This window comes from Syzygium oleosum, unplaced genomic scaffold (assembly GCF_021117445.2).
Source record: "Syzygium oleosum isolate NSW1041296 unplaced genomic scaffold, Sole_v2.1 Sole_v2.08, whole genome shotgun sequence".
Lineage (NCBI taxonomy): Eukaryota > Viridiplantae > Streptophyta > Magnoliopsida > Myrtales > Myrtaceae > Syzygium > Syzygium oleosum.
This window is the reverse complement of record NW_026607492.1, coordinates 412,303-438,118: the sequence shown is the minus strand read 5'-3', so window position 1 is coordinate 438,118 and position 25,816 is coordinate 412,303. Positions and strand designations below refer to the sequence as shown.

At 43.4% G+C, this 25,816-nt stretch overlaps 3 protein-coding genes across 4 annotated transcripts; 2 read left to right on the top strand and 1 right to left on the bottom strand.

The window, feature by feature from the left end:
* The first annotated feature begins 5,150 nt into the window (after positions 1–5,150).
* Positions 5,151–9,182, top strand: LOC115672598 (rop guanine nucleotide exchange factor 1). Its single transcript, XM_030594439.2, has 5 exons — positions 5,151–5,518; positions 5,924–6,040; positions 6,176–6,714; positions 7,955–8,308; positions 8,540–9,182. Exons 1-5 carry the CDS (start codon positions 5,239–5,241, stop codon positions 8,954–8,956), a joined length of 1,707 nt encoding a protein of 568 aa, XP_030450299.1. The 5' UTR covers positions 5,151–5,238; the 3' UTR covers positions 8,957–9,182.
* Positions 9,183–9,731: 549 nt separating this feature from the next.
* LOC115672601 (F-box protein SKIP23) lies at positions 9,732–11,902 on the bottom strand. Its single transcript, XM_030594445.2, has 2 exons — positions 10,570–11,902; positions 9,732–10,184 (listed from the first exon to the last, which is right to left on the bottom strand). The coding sequence occupies exons 1-2, from the start codon at positions 11,740–11,742 to the stop codon at positions 10,152–10,154; spliced, it is 1,206 nt and encodes a 401-aa protein (XP_030450305.1). The 5' UTR covers positions 11,743–11,902; the 3' UTR covers positions 9,732–10,151.
* A 1,479-nt stretch (positions 11,903–13,381) lies between these two features.
* On the top strand, positions 13,382–16,324 carry LOC115672596 (F-box/LRR-repeat protein 10). 2 transcript variants are annotated; one of them, XM_030594435.2, is made up of 4 exons: positions 13,382–13,631; positions 13,912–14,117; positions 14,247–14,340; positions 14,642–16,324. In XM_030594435.2, exons 1-4 carry the CDS (start codon positions 13,449–13,451, stop codon positions 16,109–16,111), a joined length of 1,953 nt encoding a protein of 650 aa, XP_030450295.1. In that variant the 5' UTR covers positions 13,382–13,448; the 3' UTR covers positions 16,112–16,324. The 2 variants fall into 2 exon arrangements, with proteins under 2 accessions (XP_030450295.1, XP_030450298.1); XM_030594438.2 differs by lacking the exons at positions 13,382–13,631; positions 14,247–14,340 and having other exon boundaries at positions 13,953–14,117.
* The last annotated feature ends 9,492 nt before the right edge of the window (positions 16,325–25,816 follow it).

Genomic DNA, 25,816 nt, shown 5'->3' with positions numbered 1-25,816 from the left:
AGTCTTGCCATGTACGATTCTGTGTTTGATCTGTGTTTGCTTATACGCAAGTTTTTCTCGAAAATCAATTCCTATCTACTCATTATTGTACTTTCGTGGCCCATCCTTTTATATATAATCATGGATGAATTTAATTTATAAATCAGACAATCAACACCTCGAAGAAGCATATTGATATATCATAGATATCATTCAACCACCAATACAAAACATAACGCACATCATCAGAACAATACATAACAGCCGTCTTCACCATACACACCAACATATTCGAATTACATATATAACAAGAATGAAATTCAAGCGCGCTTCGGCGCATTGTTAAGAACAAAATAGTACGTCTTTCGGGATGTGGTCGTTTGTATTGAATTTTGGCTCAATATGCAATATCGTCCACGAACTTTTAATTTGTTCAATATCATCCCTCAACTTTAACTCGATGTGCAATGTGGTCCCTAAACTTTTAGTTTGTTCAATGCTGTCATTGGACTTTTAATACACATTGAATATAGTCTATGAACTATACGAAAATGTTCAATATATTCCCTAAACTTGAATTAATGAAAGACTACATTAAACATTTTCATATAATTTAGGGACTAAATTAAACATGTATCAAAAATTTAAGGATCGCACTAAATAAATTAAAAGTTCACGGCCTACATTATGTATTGGACTATAGAAATTGACACGTCAAATTTGCGATAAATGTGGGAAATTGATTAGTGCACGTGAATCAACATAACCAAAAAAGCAAAACCCCCCATTAATATTCCCTAATTCCCACCCAGAGAAAAAAGGAAAACAAAAATTAATAATCAGAATCCCGCAAACGCCGTTCGAAGTCTCGAACTGATTAATCGCATCTAATCACGCACCAATTCTCAAGCGGGGTCAAACTTTCTCCCTTCCGGAACGGTCAACTCCAGCGCGACCCATCGAACCCCCCAATCGCGCCGTGTAAAATCTACGTGGTCCCCACCCTGTCCGGTGGACGGTCGGGATTGGGCCTGGGTCACGAGGCCAAACTCGCTCTGCGACAAAAGGCGATAATATTCTCCGGATCGACGAAAATAATGATGATGATGACGACGATGATGTGTGGTCTTAAGTACTGTCGCGGGTGTCATAGATTCTTGCGTGAGGCGAACGGTTTCGTGACGGCGGGTTGCTGTTTTGTGCTCTGCTTTCGTTTTCTGGGGCCTGGGCTTCTCGGACGCCTCTTTTTTGCACGCATCCCCGGACGCATGGCGCAGCACCGCCGTACTCGACCGGCCGTAGCCGACCTACCGAGGTGTCTTTGCGGTGGTCCTACGGCTCGTCTATGCGGATGCAGGTCGGAGTTTGATTGGCTTTTTGTGGATCGCATAGGATCATTCGCATGCATTACAAGTTCGTGATCCGATAGCTTTAGGACAAAAAGGTTATGGGATTATTGAATTCTGGGTTAATTAAAAAAAAATCATCAATTTTATTTTGAGTAATAATTATGACTCGAATTTTTTTTGTCTCGTAAAAAATCACCAACTTTCATATCATGGGGCCATATTTGGGCTCGAGTAAAAATTGATACTTTTTATTGAGACAAAAAAAAAGTCGGGCCCAAATTGCCATTCAAGTTAAATTTTGTGCTTTTTTGGAACTACCCCGTTGAATTCCTCTCATATCCTTCAGACTTTTTTTTCTAAAAAACTCTAAACTTATTATAAAGCAGCCAATGCAGCATTGTGATGATTCGTAAAATTAAAAACGATTTTAAAATTATTATTTTTTGTCCATGTATTTCGACGCTTTCTTTAATCACGTCATTTTACTTTCACAATTTTACTTACCAAGTCCCTCCGACATCAAATCCGATTTGACTTAACCATAAGACAACGTCACTATGGACGCGGATAAAAATTGTCAATGCAGACATCCATATTAACTAAATTTTATCCACATCATACTTGGGCGTTACCTATGTCGGTTAAAGTTTTCCATCATTGGTCTTTGAAACGTACGATTTGCATCTCGAGACAAAACACCCATATTAAAAAGACTAAAATACCCTTGACAAATCCCAAACCCTGACTACTCTCATCTTACCTCTCTCTGGCTAATGGCAACACTAGATCCCATCGCCTTTGATCCATGTCGCTGCCCCCGTCGCGGCCGAAGTCAATTGCCTCTCAACATTCTCGCAGCTTGAGCTTGAATTTGTACTCCACATTGCGATGGAGCTACAACCCTCAAATCCGAGGCTCAAGCTCGACTCTGCGAAGAAGCTTGAGGTCATCTAACTTGGTCGAGATCTCGAAGCCGCTGAGCTTGATGGCGAATAGAGTGGGGGCAGGGAGGTGGTGGTTCTGTTTCTATCACCGAGCACCGACACGCGTATTTGTTGGCGCTCACTAGATACAGTTGGAGATGGCAATGCACGACGACGATGGCAGAGAACGCAGACATCCCAGGCAAAGTGAGGGTTGGGCAAGATAATGAGCAGATGAGAGATTATTTTTGGGGTTTTCATTAGGCGGTGAAAGTAGGGGTGGGCAAAAGAACTAGGAATCGCCCGGATCGGTCCGTAACAGACGGTTTCCATATGGATGGAACCGGGTTACACAATTTAGGTTCCTGTTCACATTGTAAGAACCGCCCACTCGGACCGGTACATATGTATAATTTTTTTAAAATTTTTTTATGATTTCATATCAAAATCCTATTTTCTTCTTTGTCTCTCTCCATCTCTCGACTCATTCTTCTTGGAGCCTCACCTCCCTCTCTCGCTCTCACTCTTGGTAGTCCCTCTCTCATTCGTGCTCTCCATCGCCTCCGGCTTCGTCACTCCCTCTGTCACTCTTGCCGTCAGTCATTAGAGAAACATGACAGCAACTCTAGGAACCGTGAAGGAAAAATCGGTAGCAAACAAGGACCAACGGGAGGAGAAGCAAATCATAGATTTGTTAGAATTACATTTCGCTAAGAATCAATCAAAGCAATATTAATTAGGATTAGGTTGTGTCATTCAGTTAGGTAGTCATACAATGTCTCGCTTAGCAGACCGCTTAGCGACTCGCCAAAAGGCTTTGGAAGACACCGCTAACGTTTGCTAATCCCAATGTTTTAGTGACGTTACGGGATCGCACACAAAGTCAACCGGCTAGTTAATATTTTACGTGGCAATGATCTATTAAAATAAGAAGTAAATTTTAATTTATTCTCCTATTCAACTTATCTTTTACGCTGGCTCGTGCATCGCTAAGCATGACAACGATTAAACGTCTACAGATTAAAGGTGGACGGTATGGCCAAATCACTTAGGCCCCTTCTTTTAATTCCAATGGATAATGAGTGCTGTATAAACAGATGAGAGAATCGTTTACTGCCTGCGCTTTTTCTCGACTGTATACAGTGACGAAATCAAAAGCGCTCAACAAAAGGAACTTCAAGATCTTTCGCTAACACGTGGATCGTTGGAGAATTCCGTTCGCGTTGTACGGACACTGCTAGTAGGCGCAACACTTGGGCTATTGCTCAGAATCCGTGACACAATCATTGCCGATTTATCTTCGATCCGCAAAATATACGTTTCGAAATTCCTTTTCGATTTTAATATACACAATGGATCCGCTCTAAGGCCTCTATATTCCGATTATAGTTGTTTTCGTTGATGAACTCCTACAAGATTCGCAGCTAAATCGGCGTCATATAGAGGTGGTGGTGCGGGCGATAGGAGACAGCAAGTGTAGCGAAGAACTAGCAGCTTTGTTGATGGAGATTTGGGCGAAGTTTGGCACGGGGACTGTTGCTTCGTGGCTCAGCAAAGCTCGCGGCTGGGGTGAAGTCGTCATGGCAAAAGGCTGGCCTCGTTAATGAGGTGAAGATGGTGTGGTGCTCTGCTGTGTGAGGTCTCGACAGAGCTAGAGCCCGTCGAGGGTAGGAGGGGCACGATGGTGCAGGCATCGTGGGGAACACTGAATGAATTCATTGAATTCGACTTGTATCATTGACCCATCTGGGAATCGGGTTAGATCAATTGTTCATTTCCTGGGTGGGTCAACGGAACAAATGGGCTACTCCCGATTTCAAATTTTTGGAACCGATCCTTAGCGAGCAGTTTCGGGTTCCGAGCCCTGGAACCGATCATACTGGAGTGAAAGTGACGGGGGCAGTGAATTCCGAACGTAATTAGAATTGTAATAGTAAAACTCGAGATACAAGAGATTTATTTGGAAAGTCGAGGATGCAAATTGATATGGACGCCAAACTTTACGGTCATGAATTTTTAATAAGAATTCTCGCACACCGAGTAAAATTAGATCTAGTATCGGCGTCTCACCATAAACTCTCTCTCCCTACCCCTTTTCTGGAATATAATCTCTCCTCAAGCACGATCCCAATCCCATCGCCCACAATTAAAAATGGGGAAAAATCAAACCTTTCCAAGTACATCACAAATTCGACCCCCCAAAAAAAAAAAAAAAACACATCACAAACGGTTGGCTGGCGCGAAAAATTAAGAAAGAATATTAAATAAAAATAACAAAATAAAACGAAAAAAGGAGGGGGAGAGAGGGCAGCAGTAGTTTTAGCGGGTCCCAAAGCAAAAGGGCCGTGTCGGGCGCAACAGTAGCCCCTCCCCCTCCCTCCTCTGCTCCAACGTAAAAAAGGAAACGAATCTCTGCAGACGCCGTCGCCCCCTTCTTTTTCCCCCTCGCCACGTTCCTCCGTCACCGTCACCGTCACCGTCACCGTCGCCGTCGCCGTCGCCGTCGCCGTCCGTCTCCGCCAGCCAAAACCCGCGGCCTTAATAGCAGCGAGCAATCACGACCATATTTGCACAAGCATCTCTAGAGAGAGATAGCGCGCGCGTGCGCGTGGGACACTCTCTCTCTCTACAGTACGCTTTCAGCGCGAGAGACAGGAGAGAGAGAGGGAGTACCTAACCTCGCACAGTGCATCGCCATTAACAATAATCATTCACACTTTCGCCGAGAGATAGAGAGAGAGAGGGAGGAAGGTGTGCGAGAGCTTTATCTGCTTTTCCTCCTCCCATCACTCACTCCCACAGTCCCCACCATCATTACCACGCGAGCGACCTCGCTCCCTCCCTCTCTCTCTCTCTCTCTCTCTCTCTGCGCGGTTCTGCTCTGCTCGCCTACCTGCTCGGCGCGTCTCTCCTGCGGCGAATGCGCGGCTGAGATCTAGGCCTCACCTCCTCCGCCGCCGCCGCCGCCAGATCTTCCCGGGGACCGAATGGCGGCCACGTCGTCCGACGACGACTGCGACCGGCAGAGCGAGGAGCGCTGCGGGAGCTACAGCCTGAGCGCCGACATCAGCGAGTCCGAGAGCTGCAGCAGCTTCTCCTGCCACCGCTTCGACGGGGAGGGGGCCGCGTCCAGCTCGATGGCCTCGTCCCCGCGCCCGGCCGCCTGGAACTTCAGCTTCCCGGCGGCGGTGATGGCGCCGGTCATCGGCGGGAGGGACGTGGTGCTCTGGGACGAGAGGAAGGAGAGGAAGGACGGCGATTTGTCCGGTAATTTTCCCCGGCTTGTATTTTTAGTAATGCTGGTCGCTAGGCCAAGGGCGCTAGCCCTGCAGTGCTTAATCTGTGGTTTGTTTGCTCGTCTAATTCCAACGATGCGCCTCTTAATATTCTCGATCAGTGATGGCAAACGAGAAGAAGGTATAGAGGAAAGGTTTGCAGCTTCTGAACGGCCTTGAGTATTTTCGCAGTAGTCTCTGTTTTTTTCCCTCTTTTTTCTTCTTCGCATTTCTCTAAGTATTCTGGAGTTACGGGGTGTTTGCGTAATTTATGTTTTCCTTCCTAAGTTTTGTAAGCATCCGCGACCTGGCCAGAAATTTCGTTGCTCCTTGCGTAAGATTTTTCCTGGGCGCTGCTTGTTTGGAATTTTCATTCATTTTTTCTTCGGCCTTCCAGAAATTGAGATGATGAAGGAAAGATTTGCTAAGCTGCTTCTTGGAGAAGACATGTCTGGAGGCGGTAAAGGAGTGTGCACTGCTCTTGCTATCTCAAACGCCATAACCAATCTCTCTGGTAACACTTCCCGCTGTTTCGATGCGAATACTTTTTAATTTTCTACTGTCGTAGCTCAATTTTTGTGGGGATGATTAGCGTGCGATGCGGTTAAGAAACCCTTGTTGCTAAAAGCTATGTTGGACTGGATTGCAGCTACTGTCTTTGGTGAATTATGGAGGCTCGAGCCTTTGGCACCTCAGAAGAAATCGATGTGGCGCAGAGAAATGGAATGGCTCTTATGTGTGAGCGATTCGATCGTGGAGCTTGTGCCATCGATACAACAGTTCCCGGGTGGGGGCACATATGAGGTCATGGCAACTCGTCCTCGCTCTGATTTATATATAAATCTCCCTGCTCTTAAGAAGCTCGATGCAATGTTAACCAGCATGCTTGATGGGTTCTCTGAGACGGACTTTTGGTATGTTGATCGTGGGATATTGATGGATGATGGTGATGACCATGATAAGAATTCTTCAGGTGTGTCCAGTGGTAGGCCGTCCATTAGACAGGAAGAGAAGTGGTGGTTGCCTTGCCCAAAAGTGCCATCTAATGGATTATCTGATGAAGCTAGGAAGAGGTTGCAGCAGTGCAGGGACTGTGCGAATCAGATACTGAAGGCAGCTATGGCAATTAATAGCAGTGTCCTTGCTGAAATGGAGATTCCTAATGCGTACTTGGAAACCTTGCCCAAGGTACAAATATCTATCACCTATTGAAGCAATAACCTTTTAGTGAAACTCGACCGACCAAATTGTGTCTGCTCATTCTAATGATCTTGATTTGATCAGCTAATATTCGTGTCCAAGTGCAGGGCATGTCTATTAACATGCATGCGGTAAAGCTTTTGTGCTGTTTGTTGGCGATAAATAATCAAATCTTGGAAGTATGGTGGGAAGTCCAGGAAGGCCGTGGTACCGCAATGAGTTGCTAACATTTTTGCTCGAATTCTTGAAAGACTTTCTGCCCTCTCTTACACTTTTCTGCTCCTTCACATACGTCTGCTTCATTGGATATAACGGTTGCCCTAGTTTCCCCAGCATCTGATTTATTGAAGTTGGCGTCCAACTACCATGTTGCTAAAAACCCAAAGGAAAAGATTCTCATATGATACAAATGACAGAATGTCTAAAATGGTTACTTGACCAGTTTTTCCCTCTTTGTTACTATAAAAATGCGTTTTTCTGCTCCATGTAGTGTCTGCTTCATTGGATCTCATGTTCGCTCTAGTTCCTCAGAGCATCTGATTTTTTTTGAAGTTGGCGGCCAACTACGATGTTGCTAAAACCCCGAAGGAAAAGATTTCAGATGATATGAATGACAGAATTTCTATTAAAGTTACTTGACCTGGCTTTCATTCTAATAATTTTGATACGATTGTATCTTTGCTCATTGTTGTCCACTTTTGGGACTGATGGCCCAACTAGTTTCGTCTCGTTGACAATGATGAAATTATCTCTTTATAGTTAGCTTGTTAATCCCCACCACTTTTACTGTCAAATCTTTTCTTGAATAAGTTTATACAAATTTTTTACTAGTTATTTTTCATTACTTTTCTATCAAGCACATTGTAACTAATGGAATAAGATACTCTAGTAAACATGCAGTTTCTTCTTGTGCATCTATTTAGCGTATGCTTTGGGAGGGAGGGCTTTTTTTCTTAAATAGAGTTGCCATAACCAGATCTTATAGCCATGTCAAATGCAAATTACTCGGAAGAAGTTCTGTTATGTCATAAATAATCTAAAGTGACTATTTTGATATATCTGAATCCATCCCCTTAAATAATTAGGTGTGAGGAGAGTGACTGTGCTACAGAATTTAAGTGTGTAGAGAGAGAGAGAGAGAGAGAGAATAGGCGGTAGGAGCGTGACTGGTAACGCTGAAGTCTTCCCTGAGTGGTTTGGCTTGACTATAAGCTTTCTCTCCTTGCAGAGTGGAAAAGATTGTCTGGGCCATATTATATACCGCTACATTACCACTGAGCAATTCTCCCCAGAATGTCTGCTTGATTGTCTCGACTTATCATCTGAGCATCACACCTTGGAGGTGGCTAACAGGATTGAGGCAGCTGTCCATGTCTGGAAGCAGAAAGACCAGAAGAAACACGTAAACCGCACAAAATCTAGGCAGTCGTCCTGGGGTGGTAAGGTTAAAGGGCTAGTTGCTGATGGAGAGAAAAATCATTTTCTATCTGAACGAGCAGAGACCTTGCTGCAGAGCTTAAGGCTTCGTTTTCCTGGTCTTCCTCAGACTGCATTGGATATGCACAAGATCCAATATAACAAGGTACAGTAGCTCATCGCTTTCTCAGCTTCAGATTGCAATTTTTCATAATTAAGCATTCATGAGGTGGAAAGGTTAGTTTAATTAATACATGTATGCCACTTCATGCATCCACTTGATGGCTTGTACAGATGAATGAAATATTTTTCATTATGAATTTATTTTTTGAATTGAATTCAATATTTTGAGCTTTTCAAAACTTGTTTATATTTGAAATGGCTTTGGATCTTGCAGGATGTTGGACAATCAATTCTCGAAAGCTACTCAAGAGTAATGGAGAGCCTGGCCTTCAACATAATAGCGAGAATTGATGATGTCATATATGTAGATGACACCACCAAGAGATGTGCGGCAGTAGAGTCAATGCCCCTCTTTAGCCGGGGAGGTCTAGGTTGTCTTCCCATTCAGAAGAGGATGTCTCCCAGTCCCTTCTCGATCAAGCACACGCCTTACGGCTCTCCTTTTGCGACCCCGTCTTTCTGTTCCTCCCCCATCGGCGGAAGTCCGGGAAGGACGCCCTCGTCCACGAACAGGAAAAATCACAAAAAACATGATAAGAAACCTGTGGCGGCAGAATCCGAAAAGGTGTGGTCGTATGCTGGAAATATCAGTGCGAGGCGGGCTTCTGGGGATGCACCTGAACGAGATTGACGATGTTTTGGGTCCATGTGCTGCAAATATTAGCAGCATGCGGTCCTGGGATGGGTCTATACGTATGGGAGAAGTAGAGAAAGCTAGGTGGGGTTTAATCATGTACATGTGTTAGGAGTAAATGAGTAGAGAGGAGATGATACTGTTTTAGAGTTTCCTAGTTATCATGTTTTGAGAAAATCACTCTATTGGCCTATGAAGATCAGTGAACCAGGCATCTGTGAAATTCTCTTTGGTTGCCCATTTATCTTTGTGCTTGAGAGAGAGGGAGATTTCCGTGAAGGCGCCGAAAGTAACAAAAAGGGCACTGGCCATATGAGTTCCATGTCCACATTACGTGACCTCACGTGGTCTGAATCCTCCAGTGGTATGAATCTAGATGGGGGTATGGGTTCTGCCCTTGCAATTCAAGTTAAGCAAAACCTTATAAGATATAGCCACAATCCTTTTTGACTGAAGTTTGTGTTTTCATGAGATTATTGTTTCTGTTTGTAAAATTATTGAGTTGACTGATAGGTTTGAACTCTGCCTTGGGTAAAGATCACAGTCGTCAAACGGGGCAAAATAGAACAGATACCAGTTCATAAACTTCTGGACTGTACAACAGGCGTCACAGCCGTGTAAACGATTCAGGCAATAACTCGCCGGCAAGAGTTTTTCCTTGTGATGGCGTTTTTACAAGCGAATGACATCCTCTAAAGCTTAGGAAAGACCTTTTAGAAGCATAACGCACGTTAAGAAAAGCATCCATAGCTGAGTACAGAGGGGCTAAAAATAGTCACAAGACCATACTTTCTATAGCTCAAACAATAATGGCCTTTGCAATCTATGTACACCGAACTGCTCCCTCTGCTTCTGCATCAATTAACATAGGCCGCAGAGTCTAGGGAGCAGAGTAATTTCGTCTGGCGAAATCCTTAATAAACAGACAAATATATAACAAAGACCTGTGCAAAGATGTAGGTCCTTTTGGTGGATCTGAGAATTTGATCGCATGATCAGTTATTCAGAGGATGCATTGTCGCCTAACCAGACTACCTTCTTGCCTTCTTTAATCATCGATAGTAGTTGCCTTGGTCCCATGCAGTCAGCTGAATCAACCTCTCTAGTCCGTTCTTACTGCGTTATTCATGTACAATGCCGTGAACGATTCGATTGCGGCGACACCCCATATCCAAGAAGACCAACCTCTGCATTACACTGCCACTGCTTCCAATCGATTTTGAACCTGAGGTATCGCCAAGAGAGTATTAAATAGTTTATAGAAAGGAAAAATGACAAATGAACTATGCTTCATCAGGAATAAAACCAACTATGATAAAGCATGAGGACTCCAATGATAAGTTCCGACATTTTCTTCCAGAAGTGACTATAGTCCCTGGTTTCCCTTCTGGCAAAAATATAACCAATGCCCACAAGGAAGTAGCTTCGACATACTTTTAGAACATGATATGATAGAATGTAGCATCAGAATATGCGACAGAACAGAGGAAATCTCTAGTGTGCTCCGACACCGATTCCTAGGACCGACAAACTGAAAAGTCTAACAATGATGCAAAGATTGGAGAATTAGTAATAGATGATTGAAAGAATTCCAGAAAACAAATGCTTACTTCCGAGGTCCTTGAAGCAATCCAATCCGGAGGTGGCCAGAACAGCTCTGAATAACCTGCATAATCTTCTAAAGGTCCAATAATGCCACTATCCATATCATAGACACCAATCTCAGTGCTCTTCGAAGCTCCTTCCACTTCCCAATTATCCGCAAAAAAAATGCAATTCCCTTTACAAGCCCTTAAATCCGCAGCCGAAGCGGAAAATGTGCAATCATCTCCCAGAAACAACACCCTATCCCCTAAATCTTTCACCTCATTCCATGCCTTCTCTTCTCTCTCCAACCTGTAGACCTTAAACCGGACCGTCCTCTCCCTCAGAAGGTAATCGAAATCCTCTGCCAATTCCGCGACCACGCCATCGTGATCATTCTCCGCATCCAGGCTCAAATACATATCGACCAACAGCAGCTCGCCCACCGATTCCACCAAGAACTTCTTGTCCCCACCAAAGTTCGACTCCGCGATCAAGATCACACCCAGATCCAACCCGACAACCACGGTCCTCCCGGTGCCGTCGACGGCATAGAACTCCCCCTTGAACAGTATCACGTCGTCGTACGGGGACGGCATGTCCTGAATGATGGACCACCGCTTCTCCCCAGATTTAAACATGGCCAATTTCCCAGACACGTGAATCGTGAGCAGCGCGAAGTCATTTTCATTGTCCAAACACAAAAAGACAACCTTCTCCATGTACAGATGACCATCGTTACCGCCAGGGCGGTAACTCATGTACTGCAACACATACTCGTGCCCTAGCTCCAGCACTTGCAGGTTCAACAGATCCAAAACTCTCGGGAAATCCTCGGGGAGAGGAGTGAATTGGCACCTGGAGAGAGGGTTCAGGAGGTTCATCCTCCGGGGGACGTCCTCCTTGACCTTGAGCAGCCACCCGCCGGGGGCGGTCTGGTCGGGGGATCGGGATCGGGATCGGGGCACCCCGAGGAGGAAGATGGTGCGCTTGGAGAGGTGGAACCCCCAGGCGGCGTCGGAGATCCCGTCGTTCGGGAGGATCGGGAAGCGGCCGCGCCGGGAGGGGCTGGGGCTCGGCGCCGCCGCGGAACGCCACGAGGAGCAGACGGATCGGAACCGGAGGACGTCGAACTGCGCGTCGAGGCGCCGCGCGATGAGCCCGAGGAGGTCCTCCGGCATCTGGCTCCATTCGGCCATAGGGGGAGGGGGGGGGGGGGGCGCGTAGGCAGGCTCTGGGATGGATGCTTCCGGCGAAATCGAGCAGCAGGACCGGCGAGAAAATGCGAGAGAAAGTGAGGGAAAAATCTGCCGGGAAAATCTACAGGTGGATTGGAGACTTCGGAGCTTCGCGAATTTGCACTTGCAGGGTGAAACGTGGATCGACGTGCGCTTCCGAGGTTCTGACCAAAAAAAAACAAAGAAACGTGCGCTTGCGAGGGGTTAATTACGTTTTTGCCCCCGGTCCCTGCACTTCTACGGTTTTTGCAATCAGCCCCCCGAACGACAGCTTTCTTCTTAATTTAGCCCACGATCACCTGTGTAGATATAATAAATGGATCGGTGAATTTGAAAGTCCTAAAACTTATCGTGAAAGTGCAATTGTCTCTTAAAACTTGTTACGAAAGTGTAATGGAATCTTAATATTTTCAAAAAGTGCAATCAAGTTATAAAATTTATCAAATTTGTTAAATCAAGTTCCTCCGTTGATTGCACTTTTTAAAAGTTTCAGGACTCGACTACACTTTCGTGATAAGTTTTAAGACCTGATTGCACTTTTTGAAAGTTTTATAACTCAATTACGCATTCAAGATAAGTTTTAGGATCGGATGGCACTTTTTAAAAATTTTAGGATTCAATTGCACTTTCATGATAAATTTAGGGTTTTAGTAGAGGTGTGCAAAATGGACTGCCCAAATCAAGATCCGCCCAGATCAGATCGGCCGATTTGGTGTGTCGGTTCGGTTTATGGTTCCTAAAAGAGGAACCGATGACTACATATACTTTTTTTATTTTTTATTTTTTTAAAAAAATTAGTAAAATGCGAACGAAATCCTAAGTGAAGCACGTTTTTTTTATTAGTCTTTTCAATTTGAGGATAATTACATATATATCACTTAATTCAACACGAAAAAATGGCATCAAGTAGTGAGAAAAAAGAAGTGATCGATTTCATTGGACCGGACCGGTTCGGTTCCCAGTCTAGGACCAACCGGACCGGGAACCGATTATCTCTAGTTTTTAGTGCACTTATCCCAATAAAAAAAATCCAAGCTTACAAATGATTGGATCGGACCAGGCCGCGGTTGGACCTGGGCCGATGACTTCCCCCATGCAGAGGACGGTGCTCTCTCAAAAGGGATAATTACACAAACAGTCCCTGAACTTTGACTCAATGCGCAATCTGGTCCCTGAACTTTTAATTTGTTCAATGTAATCCCTGAACTTTAACCTAGTGTTCAATGTGGTCCCTGAACTTTCAATTTGTTCAACCTGGTCCCTGAACTTTTGGTAAATATTCAATTTAGTCCCTGAACGATATGAAAATGTATAATATAGTCCCTGAACTTGAATTAATGGAAGGACTACATTGAACATTTTTATAAAGTTCAGGGACTATATTAAATATGTACCAAAAGTTCAGGGACCACATTGAATAAATTGAAAGTTTAGGGACCATATTGAATACTGGGTTAAAGTTCAGGGATTATATTGAACAAATTAAAAGTTCAGGGACCAGATTGCGCATTGAGCCAAAGTTCTGGGACTGTTTGTGTAATTTTCCCCTCTCAAAACGGTGTCGTCACGCAAGCAATCTCCTTCTTCCGAACGCTGTGAAGCGAAATCGGAGAAGAAGCTCCACCTCATTTGCTCATCGGAGCGAACAGAGAGAGAGAGAGAGAGAGATGGAGGAGGAGGAGGAGAAGGAGGCCAGCATGGTGGGTCTGGACCAGCTCCCGTCGGCTCTGCTGGCGACGATCATGATGAAGCTGGACGTGTCGTCCATCTGCTCCGCCGGGTCCACATGCAAGACCTTCCGCCACTGCGCTTCTCACGTCCTCTCCTTCATCCCCAGCATCCACCTCCTCGTACGTTCCTTACGCACACTCTCTCTCTCTCTCTCTTCGGTGTCTTTGTTGCCTGGGCTCGATTTCGGGGTTCTTGACCAAACCCATTTGATTTCAATGTTGATAATGGTTACGAAATTAAGGAACGAAATGGAAGTCTCGGACTTGCGGTTGTGGGAAGAGAACAGGGGGACAAAAGCAGGATCGAGCTCGTGAAAAATTTGTTTTTTTTTTTTGCTTTTGCTTTTTTGGGTCGAAGTCGAACTTGTCGATTTTAGTTGGTTGGTGGCTTCTGTTTCAGGAGATCGCGCCTTCCATCGAATTGCTGCGGCCTCTGTTGCCGCCGAATCCTCTGATGAGGAGCTTGAAGGTGGACTGCGATCGGCTCAACGATTCGGCCATAAGGTTGTTGGCTAGGCCGTCTTTGCATGAGCTTCATCTCCACAACTGCGGGGATTTCAGCGGGAAGCTGCTTTCCGAGATTGGGTCGCAATGCGGGGACCTAAAGTTTGTACAGACAATCTGTCTTTTAATTTCTGTTTGCGCCTGCTTCTGGTGTCGGTTATGGTTAATTTAGTTATGTGCAGCTTGTGGAGGATTGGCTTTTGTTAACACTGTTCTGTTCATTTCATGGAGGTTTCTTTACTTGGGTTCTGTTGCTGAGAATAGAGGGCGAGCACTTCATGTTTCCGATCTTGAGGAGTTATTGAGTGGTTGCACTCAGTTAGAAGTGAGCTTCATATTCTTGAATCATCAATAGACCCTTAATGCAAATATTGCATAAATTGATCAATTACTATGGTAGAGTAATGATGTGTCTGATTCTACTTCTTATTTACCCTTTTGGGATGATGGTGTCTGTGAAAAATCTTCATATAATGACCCCTCCATATCTGTATCTTTTTTTAAGCTGCTCCCTAGATCTGGCTGATTTTGTCACCTATTATGAGCATATGGGTTCATAGTATAAACTGCTGTCTTCAGCTAGTTGGGTTGCGTCACTTATGAGTATGCCTTTTCTTGTCTTGCAGGCACTATTCCTCATGTTTGATGTGTCGATATTTATACGTCATAATTTTGCTCGAGTCTGGGCATTAGCTTCGACAAAACTCACTTCTCTTGAAATCGGCTACATCTCGTCAGTGATGATCACCGAGCTTCTGAACCCTAATTTGGAGCAGACACACATTCAACCATCGGTGCTTCCTAAAATTCAGAAGTTAAGCCTTTCAGTGGACTATATCACTGATGCTATGGTCGGAACTATTTTTAGGGGTCTTCTGTCCCTTACCCATTTGGATCTTCGAGATGCACCGATTATTGAACCGAGACTTACATTTGACCTCACTAACTCTGGTCTTCAACAGATTAATCAGAATGGGAAACTGAGGCATCTTTCACTAGTCAGGAGCCAGGAGTATCTTGTTACTTACTTCAAACGAGTTAATGATCTTGGGATCCTACTAATGGCCGATAGATGTGCAAACATGGAAAGTATATATCTTGGTGGCTTTTGTCGTGTCACTGATACAGGTTTCAGAGAGATCTTGCATTCATGCTCGAGCTTATACAAGCTGAGGGTTGCTCATGGCACTTTATTAACAAATCTGTTGTTTCATGACATCCGTGCGACTTCCCTCTCCTTGACCCATGTTAGCTTGAGATGGTGCAATCTTATGACAAATCTTGGTGTTAAAAATTTGGTGTCAAATGTGGATTTAAGAGTTCTCGATCTCAGGGATTGTAAAAGTCTTGGAGATGAAGCGCTCCGAGCCATTGGAACTCTTTCTAAGTTGAAAATTTTGCAGTTGGATGGTTCTGATATTACCGATATGGGGTTGTCGTACTTGAGATGGAGAGTGATCACTTCGCTCACATCACTGTCCCTGAGAGGCTGCAAGAGACTTACAGACAAAGGCATATCACTTTTGTTCGAGGGCTCCTCTAAGTATGAGCTGCAAGAATTGGACCTGTCAAACATCCCTAGCATTTCTGATGACGGAATCTTGTCATTAGCAAGAGCTCGCCTTCCAATTCTTGAACTCCGCTTGAGACAGTGCCCCCTCATCGGTGACACTTCGATAATGGCATTGGCCTCTATGCAGGCTCGTGAAGAAGGGTGGCAAGGGAGTAGGCTGAGGTTGTTGGATCTGCACAATTGTGGTGGCATTACCCAACTGTCGTTTAGGTGGTTGAAGCGACCTTATTTCCCGAGGTTGAGGTGGTTAGGACTGACGGGAAGTGTCAATAGGGATATGGTAGATGCTTTGGCCCGGAGTAGGCCTTTCTTGCATGTGGCGTGTCACGGGGAGGAGCTGGGGGCGGACCCATCTAACCGATTGGATGATTCATACATGCGTGAGTATGACGACATCGATGAGTTTGAACAGTGGCTGCTAGGAGGAGAGGACAGCGGTGATGACGATGATGACAATGACGATGTTGATGACGAAGATGTCGCGATGGAGGTGGCTGAAAGTGATGCAGAGATGGAACAGTGACTCTCAGGATCTTCTTGTTGTATTATAGGTATTGTTTCTCAGTTATCCTCTGTTGTTCAGTGAACACTGAACGTACATATTGGATCTTGTTTATTGCAAACTCCAGGTAGCGGCGTGCCCTTTTTCACTCTCTTTCCACCACCAGTTGATGACTAGTTGCGTATGTACTGAAAATTGTATGCACTCTAATGCTGAACTTGTTTTTGTTTTGTCCTCCTTTTGCAACTAGCGCTGATCTTGTTCGATGTTCTATTCGGGGTCAGCATATTTACACGATCTTGTTAAGGGTGTCTTTAGAGTACTTATGAAGCAACTAAACAAAGAAAACTTGACATTTTTAATGTGCTGACTTTTTGTAAGATGATATAATCGTTACTTTGATGATCAAACTCTTTACCTTGACGAGTGGGTTAAGGCATTTGTTCGCATAATCTTATTTGTTTGAATTTTCGGAGTGTATTCTCTTCCGTACATGTAACACGATCACTCCTGTGAGATCACTTTTGCGGTGAGTCGCCCATGATATTTAGTCTGAGTCCTTTGATGTGGTATTGTACATAACAATCAGTGCAACTTCACAGTTCCCAGGACATGGGAATTTCTTCCTTGTACTGGGTTCAGAAACCAGGCTGTTCTGATTCTGAGCCGTCCGTACGAAGAACTGGTACAAGAAGGGATTTCATCTTCAAAGACATTTGTCCACTCTAATGTCTATGTTACCCCATATGAACTTTCAGGAATGTACTGTTGTTTGCGGTCCCAGAAGGAATCTTTGCTTTTGGGAATTGGACGAACCATAAGAATCTTCAAATTCCAATGCTGTCTTGTCTCGAGCCAATTTCCCTCGGTCGAAAGCTCTTGCACTTTGGAAGGCGAAGGAAAATGAGGTCATCCGGGGGCCTTTTGGCATGGGCCCCAAACTTTCCCCAAGCGTTCTTGTATACCGTTCGACAAATTTTGAACCGCGACGGGACCAATTGAAATCACACGTTGAAACCCGGGACAAGACAAGCGTGCAAGAAACGTGCAGATTGCACAACCCTTTGAACAGTCGAGTTTCATAGACCATCTGCTCCAGCAGTAACATGGACATTCTCTGAATCTCTTTCGGCGGGTCAATACTCCCCATGACAATACCATCATATAAACCCACCGAATATTCCCACCACACCAGCGTTTCCCTGATTTGAAACTTGGATATGATGTCTCATTGCGACTTTGAGAGGAGGGCTTTTCCAAGAGTTTTCTTCAAGAGGACAGCAATGATCTCGTCACTCATGATTGGTTGTCTGCATCGGGAGAGGCAGTGACCACATCACTACTTCCTGTGGCCTCCCACTAAGCTAGAAAGGTCTGCCCAAAAGGCAATGCGCACGCATCTTCCACTAAGGAGGGACTAGCGGCACCGAAAGGGTTAAGCAGTTGTCCGGACCGGGTCCATCGTAGTCGTTGATTTTCTGCACGGGAATTCGGGAGATTCAATTCGGCAACTGTGATTATACCCTTTGGCAACGAGTAAAATTAGGACATGATCTTTCCATGCGCAGGAGATGGATGGGTGGGGCTCGAAATTCGGAATTTTTTAGGACTCTTCTGGGCCACCCACGTTTCTTCTCCTTTGATGGTTGGTCGGACCGGGTGCTGTCGCCGAACATTCTCTTATTGAAATACCAAATATAGGATGGGTTAACACACGATGTGTGAAATACTATTTGCTTCTTCTATAGAAGATAACATCGAATTTATGCTCACGAATTAGATGTGGGTAAGGCCAAATTACTTAGCGATCATGAACTTAGTTTATCGTGTCCACTTACTAGTTTATCACTCCAGCAGCTCTCACTTCTTCTAGGCTCAATCTTCTAGGTGTCCGCCAGTTTCCTTCCATCTTAATCTCTTTTCCTAATCATCTCGTTCTCGTTCAATAAGATTGTCTTTCCATTTGGGTAGGTTATGTCAGTGGGTTTGGGTTGGGTCCAGGATGGATTTGGTAATAAAGTTAAATGGGTGGATATGAATCGAAACCATTAATGACCCATTCGAATCCAATCCAACTAACCCATTTGACATCTCTATTGCAGAAATGACGCGAAAGGATGACCTGGCAACGAGCGTTAGCTAATGTCGAGCGTGCAACGAAATGTGCATTGTAAGCAACTTAGGTTTAAAAAAATTATGAATTTGATTAAGTTGACAGTAATAGAGTTTGCTTATTCTCGTTTTGTGCGTAGTTAACCATGCACTCATGATGTTTGCGTCTATAATCGATGTATACTCATGAAGGCGTCTAGATTCAATGCATTTTGCTTCCATACTCTCTTAGTCTTGGTAATGTTGAAAAAAAGGAAGGAAACCGTGTGAGCATATGGTTTTGCATGTTGTTGAACACCGCTAAAATCAAGTTCCGTTTACTTCGCGAAAAACAATATTTTCCTAAAATATGTGATGTAAGATGATGAAAAAATATCAAATTTACTGAAACTATGATCCGTTTATGAGTTCAATTTGTTTTCGATATGGCTCGACTCATCTGCGCTTGAGTGCCCAGTGGATCGACAGGTAACGACTACACCATCCACGTGGCGCCAATTGGAATTTGAATATTTTCGAATAATTTTTGGAATACCCATTATTGTTTTCCCCATTAGCAATACGAGACAGATTGTTTAGGAAAGCAAAAGGTCGGCTAGCACTTAGCATTTAATTTCAAAGTCTCACTTGAAAAAATGAATGCTATCACGCTATGTGCTGATACCAGATGAACCTACTCCAGGAAGCAAAAGGGAACAGGTTTTCCTTTTTGGGTACGCACGCGAGTCTCGACCCAAAATTTAATGCGGGTTCCTGTCAAGGTGGGTCAACCGAAAGCCAGGTAATTAATGTGCTTGCTGCGGATCGCATTTGAGAGATCTAATTGATTCATATGTAACCATAGCCCTCGTGATAGCAGATGTCTAATCTCTATATTATCTTTTTTTGATTTCGAGTCGAGCTCGAGCTAAGATTACTCGACTATCTTGTTGAGATCAAGCTTGCCAATGCTTAGCTTGTCGGATTTGCGAAACAACTCGGAGCTTATATATATGCAGAGAAAGATATTTAGGCCTCGTACACTCGAGCTCGAGTTTTGAAAAATCGAGTTGAATATCTCAACTTTTTATTTGAATCAAGCTCAAGTTAAAAAATTCGATAGTCAATCTTAATCCGGTCATAGTACGAGCAACGAGTATGGGATTCAAGTCAATTTAAGCTCGAACTCAAGTTTGGCGCTCTGACGGCTCTATCAACTTGACTCGGCTCGAACGTTACCTCGATTTTTACTCGTCAATCCTGCGGCTATGCTTGTGCACCTCGCTAGCATGCCTGTATCTTATACATCGGACCTTATTCAACCATATGTTCACCTTCTTTCTTTTCTTTTTTGGATAATCGCAAGCGTGGACTTAGAGGCTCGACTATTTAGAGATTCACGAAACATCCTATAAGTCTGACGAACTAGCTAAACTCAGGCTTTGGTTGTCCCAACCCAGAGTAGCTCTCATGCAATCCGTTGGCGACCTCCAATTCCTAGAAATTTCTGGCGCGGTGCAATGACTTATCTTCTTCCAATTTTCGAAAGTTTCTTCTCGAATTTTATGTACATAGGTCTTGTGCCACTTTTGCTAATATAAAAAGAAAAAGCGGAAAGTTCTCGGAGCAAAACTGAGCAATTGGGAAATCAATTCGAATCAAATCCTAATCATGTCGGTACACGAAAACAGATCTATTAAGGAAAATAAATAAATAAAATCAATCATGAATCATCGATATCATCCCCCCATGAACAGGTGAAGACCTAATTGGCTTGTCAAGCAATTTGCATCTTAAAAAAAAGGGGAGCTCGAAACCAACAAGCCAATCCGACGGACCAAAATAAATGTCCAGGAAAATTAATTAATCAAACGACGGCAGCAGATGAGGCCACGTGTATGCCCCCACGCCTTTTATTGCCTTTTTTTTTTTTAATTATGTAGGATAAGATAATGTTTTTTATTTTCTCAACAACTAAGCTGAGAAGAATAAAGATTAGTTTACTCTTAACACATAAATTAATGATTGATGTCTAAAAAAAGTAATCATATTAGGGGACGTGTTCGCGGTCTCACTAGCGGATAAACCTTCCGTTCTCAAAGCATATGCTCTATCTGTGTTCCTATAAAGTTGTGCCGTGGAAATATGCAAAACTATGAGGAGCTTATTTATGGAATAAGCGCGGAATAAATCTCTGATCGTGCAACATGTGAACGTCCCGTCTGAACCGATGTGGGCTGTATACGTTGAGTTCAATGCACCTTTCTCGTATTCTGGCTAACATTGACGGGCCTATTCTAACTGCTACGCCGATTAATGTCTGTCGGTATCTGATCACGTCTACCTCATCTTAAGATTATTTTAGCATTTTTTCGGAACAAGCTTGGAATAAACCTCGAAATACAGTGACAACAGTTTGAAATATTATAGAGATACACCCAGTAAATTCAAACGCTATTACTGTCTCTGTTCTTCTGGCAAGTGATTATCAACTCTGACTTCTCTTTAACTATCCTCGTACGCATCCAACAATTATCATCCAATGTCAACGAGCCCTTGATCATCATCTCTGGAAACGTGACAATTTCAAGGTGTTTTAGCCAAGTAAGAACCATCCACTAAGCAGGAAAAAAAAAAAAAAGGATAGCAAGTAAGGGTGCGCATAATACCATTCTCATGCAGTATATTTCGAACGAAATGATTTTTTTGATTACGTGCTAGGAAACAATTTCGAGTATTTAAAGGCGTTTGATAAATGTCCAAAATTTCTATTCCTAGAGTAGAAAAGAACAGAAATGTGTTTGGTAACTACACAAAATTTCTGTTCTCAAATAATATTTTAATAATATTTTGAATTGTTTAATTTTTTTTTCTACTTTCTTCTTTGCATCACGGACCTCGCCGGCGGCCGGCGGAGGCAAGGGTCACCCTCGCCGGCGAGGGCGAGGGCTGGACCCTCGCCGCCTGGGCGAGGCGGCCTCGCCCGAGACGGCGAGGCTCGGCCTCGCCCGGATCCGGCGAGGCCGAGCCTCGCCGTCGCGACCCACGGCGAAGTCGGGCGAGGCCGAGCCTCGCCGTCTCGGACGAGGCCGACCTCGCCGTCGCGACGGACGGCGAGGCTCGGCCTCGCTCGATCGGGCGAGGCCGCCTCGCCCGGGCGGCGAGGGCCCTCGCCCTCGCCGCCCCTGGCGTGGCCGGTCGCCGGCGGCCACGGAGACCGGCGGCCGGCGGCCGGCTCACCAGGAAGAACAACACACAAAATAAGAAATGAAAAAAAAAAAAAAAATGATTCTCAAAATTGTCTTAAAACAAGAAGCAACTTTTTTTACTTCTTGTTTCTCTTCCAAAATGTTTCTCGGCACAAATTTTTGCAAAAATGTGCCGAGGAACAAAAAGTTTACCAAACGCATTTCTGTTTCCAAACTATTTCTGGGAACAAAAGAACAGAAATTTTCACTATTTGGCACGTTACCAAACGGGCCCTAAGTTGTCACGACAGATTTTCAAAGTAGCTGAAACAAATATTCTCGTGGACCTAATCAAAACTTTGTTTTTCCTACAATTTTGTTTTCAGCGACCTCTTCCATCAGATGTTTACGGGCTACCTGCCTACCCGACGGTAGTCTACTGAAACTGACGTAGAGTCTACTTTTTCCATTCATAAGCCCCGAGTTCCTTCTTCTTTCCGAGAGAGAAGGGATGTAGAGTAAAACTTATGAGGAGATCCATCAATCATATCAAGAAGTTCCTTTTCCTCTCTCCTCGAGTCTTTTAAGAACATGGTCCCGTCCATGTAAATTTAGGTTATTTCATGAAAACAAAAATTATCTAAAAAAGTTTATGAGCGTGGAGAAATGCAGCTGGACGGGGCCTGCGGGGATAAGTTAATCTAATATTTTGTTTTAATTAAATATATTTAAAAGAAAGGGGTAAAGACCGGGAAACACGGGCAACAAACCAGCGGCGAAACTCGGCTCAAAGTCGCATGTTGTTGTTGCGTGCTTCGATCTCACCACAAACACAACCAGCGGCTCCCCACTCGCCGCCTCGCTGGCGTGTCAGGCACTTACCCTTATGACACGTGCGCACAATCAGGTGCGGCCCCGCCCACGGGATTATGGTGGGCTTTCTCCCCTTCTCCAGTGAGCGCGCGCGCATCCGATAGAGATTCTAATTGGAAGAAATTTTCGTTTTTGGGCCAATATAGTAATAATAATAATAATAATAATTTGGAGCGACCCTCGTAAGATCTTATCAAAATTCAACAAAATCTCGTGTTATATGAAAGCTTACATACATTTTTTAGGGTTAATATCACGAAAAAATCCTCAAATTAGTATACTGGTGACCGACTTAAATTAATTTTTTGACTACAAAAAACTTCATACTGATATATGCGTGGCATGTTTACCCTTCGTTAACTTCCATTAATATTACTGTTAAATTGCTGATTTAAATACCACGTGGACTTGACGTGGATCAAATAATGGGGTAATACTACGAAAAACCATAACATGATAGATTTGTGACAAATTCACCTTAAACTAATTTTTAGGTAACCAAAAACATCAGACTGTTAAACGCGCGATACACTTACCCTCTGTTAGTTTCCGTCAAATTTTATCATTAAATTTGGTGAGAACTCTAGATTGTCTTTCTCTTCATCGAGTCCTTTGTCGTCTTTGTCTAAGGCCTTGGAAATTGCTAACGCCGTTTATCGAGAACTCTTTAGTGAAAATTTTGTAACTCTAGCAATACTCTTGACAACATGGCTCGACCAAGTACCACTATGTGGCCTAACCACCGCCTAACGTGGCATCTTGTGTAAGAACATTAACGATGGATTAAGCCTTTCGAGTTTTACTTGACCCGTCGATACTCCTTCTTCAAGGTGATCATAAGCAGTATTTTTTCACAGGTGTTATGCAGTAATTGTTAGAATCCCGAACCCCATTCAAAAGAGTAAACCGAGCAACTTTTCTTGATAAATCTAGGTAAAATTTGATGGAGCTAATGGAAGGTAAGAATTTCACCTGTGACAATTTAACGGTAGCTAATGGAGACCATAATTTCTCCATAAGATTATTCGAGGATTGCTTCAAGGCACTTGTATAGTTTGGGGTTACCTCAAACTAATTTTGTTTCTGATAATTTTTTGAATATGCAGCTCTCCAAAGCAATTCCTAAATGTTTCTTCCTTGTATAGTTTTTTCCGTTTAGCATAAATGTGTTGAGCATTCCTATGCTCTGCCCTGAAGCCCAAACTATGGTCCTCGAATAATGCGTAGTGACACAATTTTACCAAAATATGCAAGTGCCTCGAAACATAAAATTATGGTCACGGGTAAAATTATGGTCCTCGAGTAATGCGCAGTGACAGAATTTTGCCCAAACATTTAGCATAAATCTGCTTCGAGGCATTTGATTATGTGGATAAGCCCATAATTTTACTTGTGACAATTTGAAGGAAGCTATAACAGAGACCATAGTTTGACGAAAACTAACAAAGGATAAATGTATCACGCATGTACCATTTAAGATTTATCGTAACCCAAAAATTAGTTTGCGATAAATTTATCACAAATATACCATTTCAAGATAAATTTGTCACATACTAATTTTGGATTTTTCATTGTATTAACTTGTTGATTGATCCATATGGTATCCAAGTTAGAAATTTTTCGGCAATATATGACAGAAGTTAACAATAGATAAATATGTCACACGTATAGTAATTTGTTATCCCGTAACCCAGCTCCCTAAACCTGGCCCTTCGTGACCTTCAAGGGTCATTGCCACGTCATCATCCCACGTCGGTCCACGTGCCCCCGTGCCAACCTAACCGGGCTGTGGGTTTATTCATTCCTCCACGGACGCGATGCGAACTCTTCAAGCAAGTCAAACCTGCCTCATCGAGTCGGGTCTCCTCATCGCAATTGAACACGTATTCAAATCAGACATCAATTTTCTTCTTTTGACTTTAAAATTGCATTTCCCCATGAACCGGGGCTTGCAGCAATTGGCCGGCAATTGGGATCTTATCTAACGAATCGAACGAGAGATTCAAAGCACTATCGAGGGTTTTCAATGGGTGTGGCGACACGGTGTCATCATTCTCGGATATTGGGAATACTTTGTTTATCTTATAGCTACAGGATTAGGGCAAGCTCCACGGTTAAAGAAAGATATCTTTAGTCCTTTTGTCACGTTTGACGAGCTCGTGGGACTGGGAATAAACTGAGAATAAACCTCTTTTGGTACGACCATGTGTGTTACTTTTTACGATCTAAAACTCGTACTGCTATGATAAAACCCAAGAGTGAAAGCAGTTCGGGCTCGAGTTGCTTGGTTGACGAGAACGGTTCTGTTTTACCATTTCTCGTGCATTTCGAATCCGCACGTCATAAATTTTTAACTTGATTAAGTTAAGACTAAGCGACGCATCTGACGTAATTCAAAATTAAATTTGAGAAGTGATGCGAATATGCTCATCTTTATTTTTCTTTTTATGTTATTTGTCGCATTCGTATGGAATCAAAATCTGCAACTAACCTAAATAAAAAAAAAACATGTGCTCTGTATTCGACCGTCTCGATACTTGAGAGATTAATACATTCAACCAGCAGAGATTGATCTAAACACTAATGTTTCAAGCGGATTTATGTCCCATGGTATGTTGCTCGAAGCTACGTTGCAAGCTATGAAGATATACTAGAGTTTATCATAGGAAAAAAAAAAAGAATTGACGAGTTATGTATGCATCAACGTATTTGAGAGGAATTAATCAATTAGCGTCACTCGTGCTTTAATAAAGTGTAAGAAATTGCATGATAAGCTCGGGCATATCTCAACAATAGTAGGGTATCCATGGAGGGCTATCCTATTCTTTCGGCTCGGTTAATCTCCACCACAAAATGATAGACGCAACCCGAAAAAAGTATTCACGGGACTATATCATTGCGTTCCATGGTTAAGGAATGTAAAGTTGCGTAGTTTGGCACAATTATCTCGTGTGTGGTGGGAATATTTCAAGGCCCCCATCGCGACATGGTTTGATTATGTGATGGTGCTTTCATGGGAGCATTGACTACCCGCGGAACGAGATGCGGGGGATGTTTCTGTTGCTGTTAAAACTTGCCCGTCGGAGGTGCGCGTGTTTTTCAAGCTCGGACATGAACAGCCCAAAATTTGCATGTTTCTCACATGCTTGTCTTGTCTCATATTTCAACATGTGACTTCAATGTCCTACTCTTTACTTTCAATTTTTGTTTCTTTCTTAAAATATAACATTTATTCTCCAATTGTTTCTTTTGATAGTTCTTGTAGAAATACCGGAATTGCTATTTGGTATTCTCATTGGAGACTTTATTGTATTTTGTAGGATTTTTTGCCGGTTACCATTAGCAACTTTGTGGAGCAAACAATTTCTCAAAGACATCGCATTCATGCCTCAAAATCTGATTCCATTCTTCCTGATTATTTTCTAATTGTTAGAATATTTAAATAATAAATTACGCATTCATTTAATAGCTTAAGCTTAAACTGGTATACTATTTGCTTCTTCTATAGAAGCTAACGATGAATTTACGCATGACGCGATTATAAAACTTAGTTTATCGGTGCCATTTGATTAGG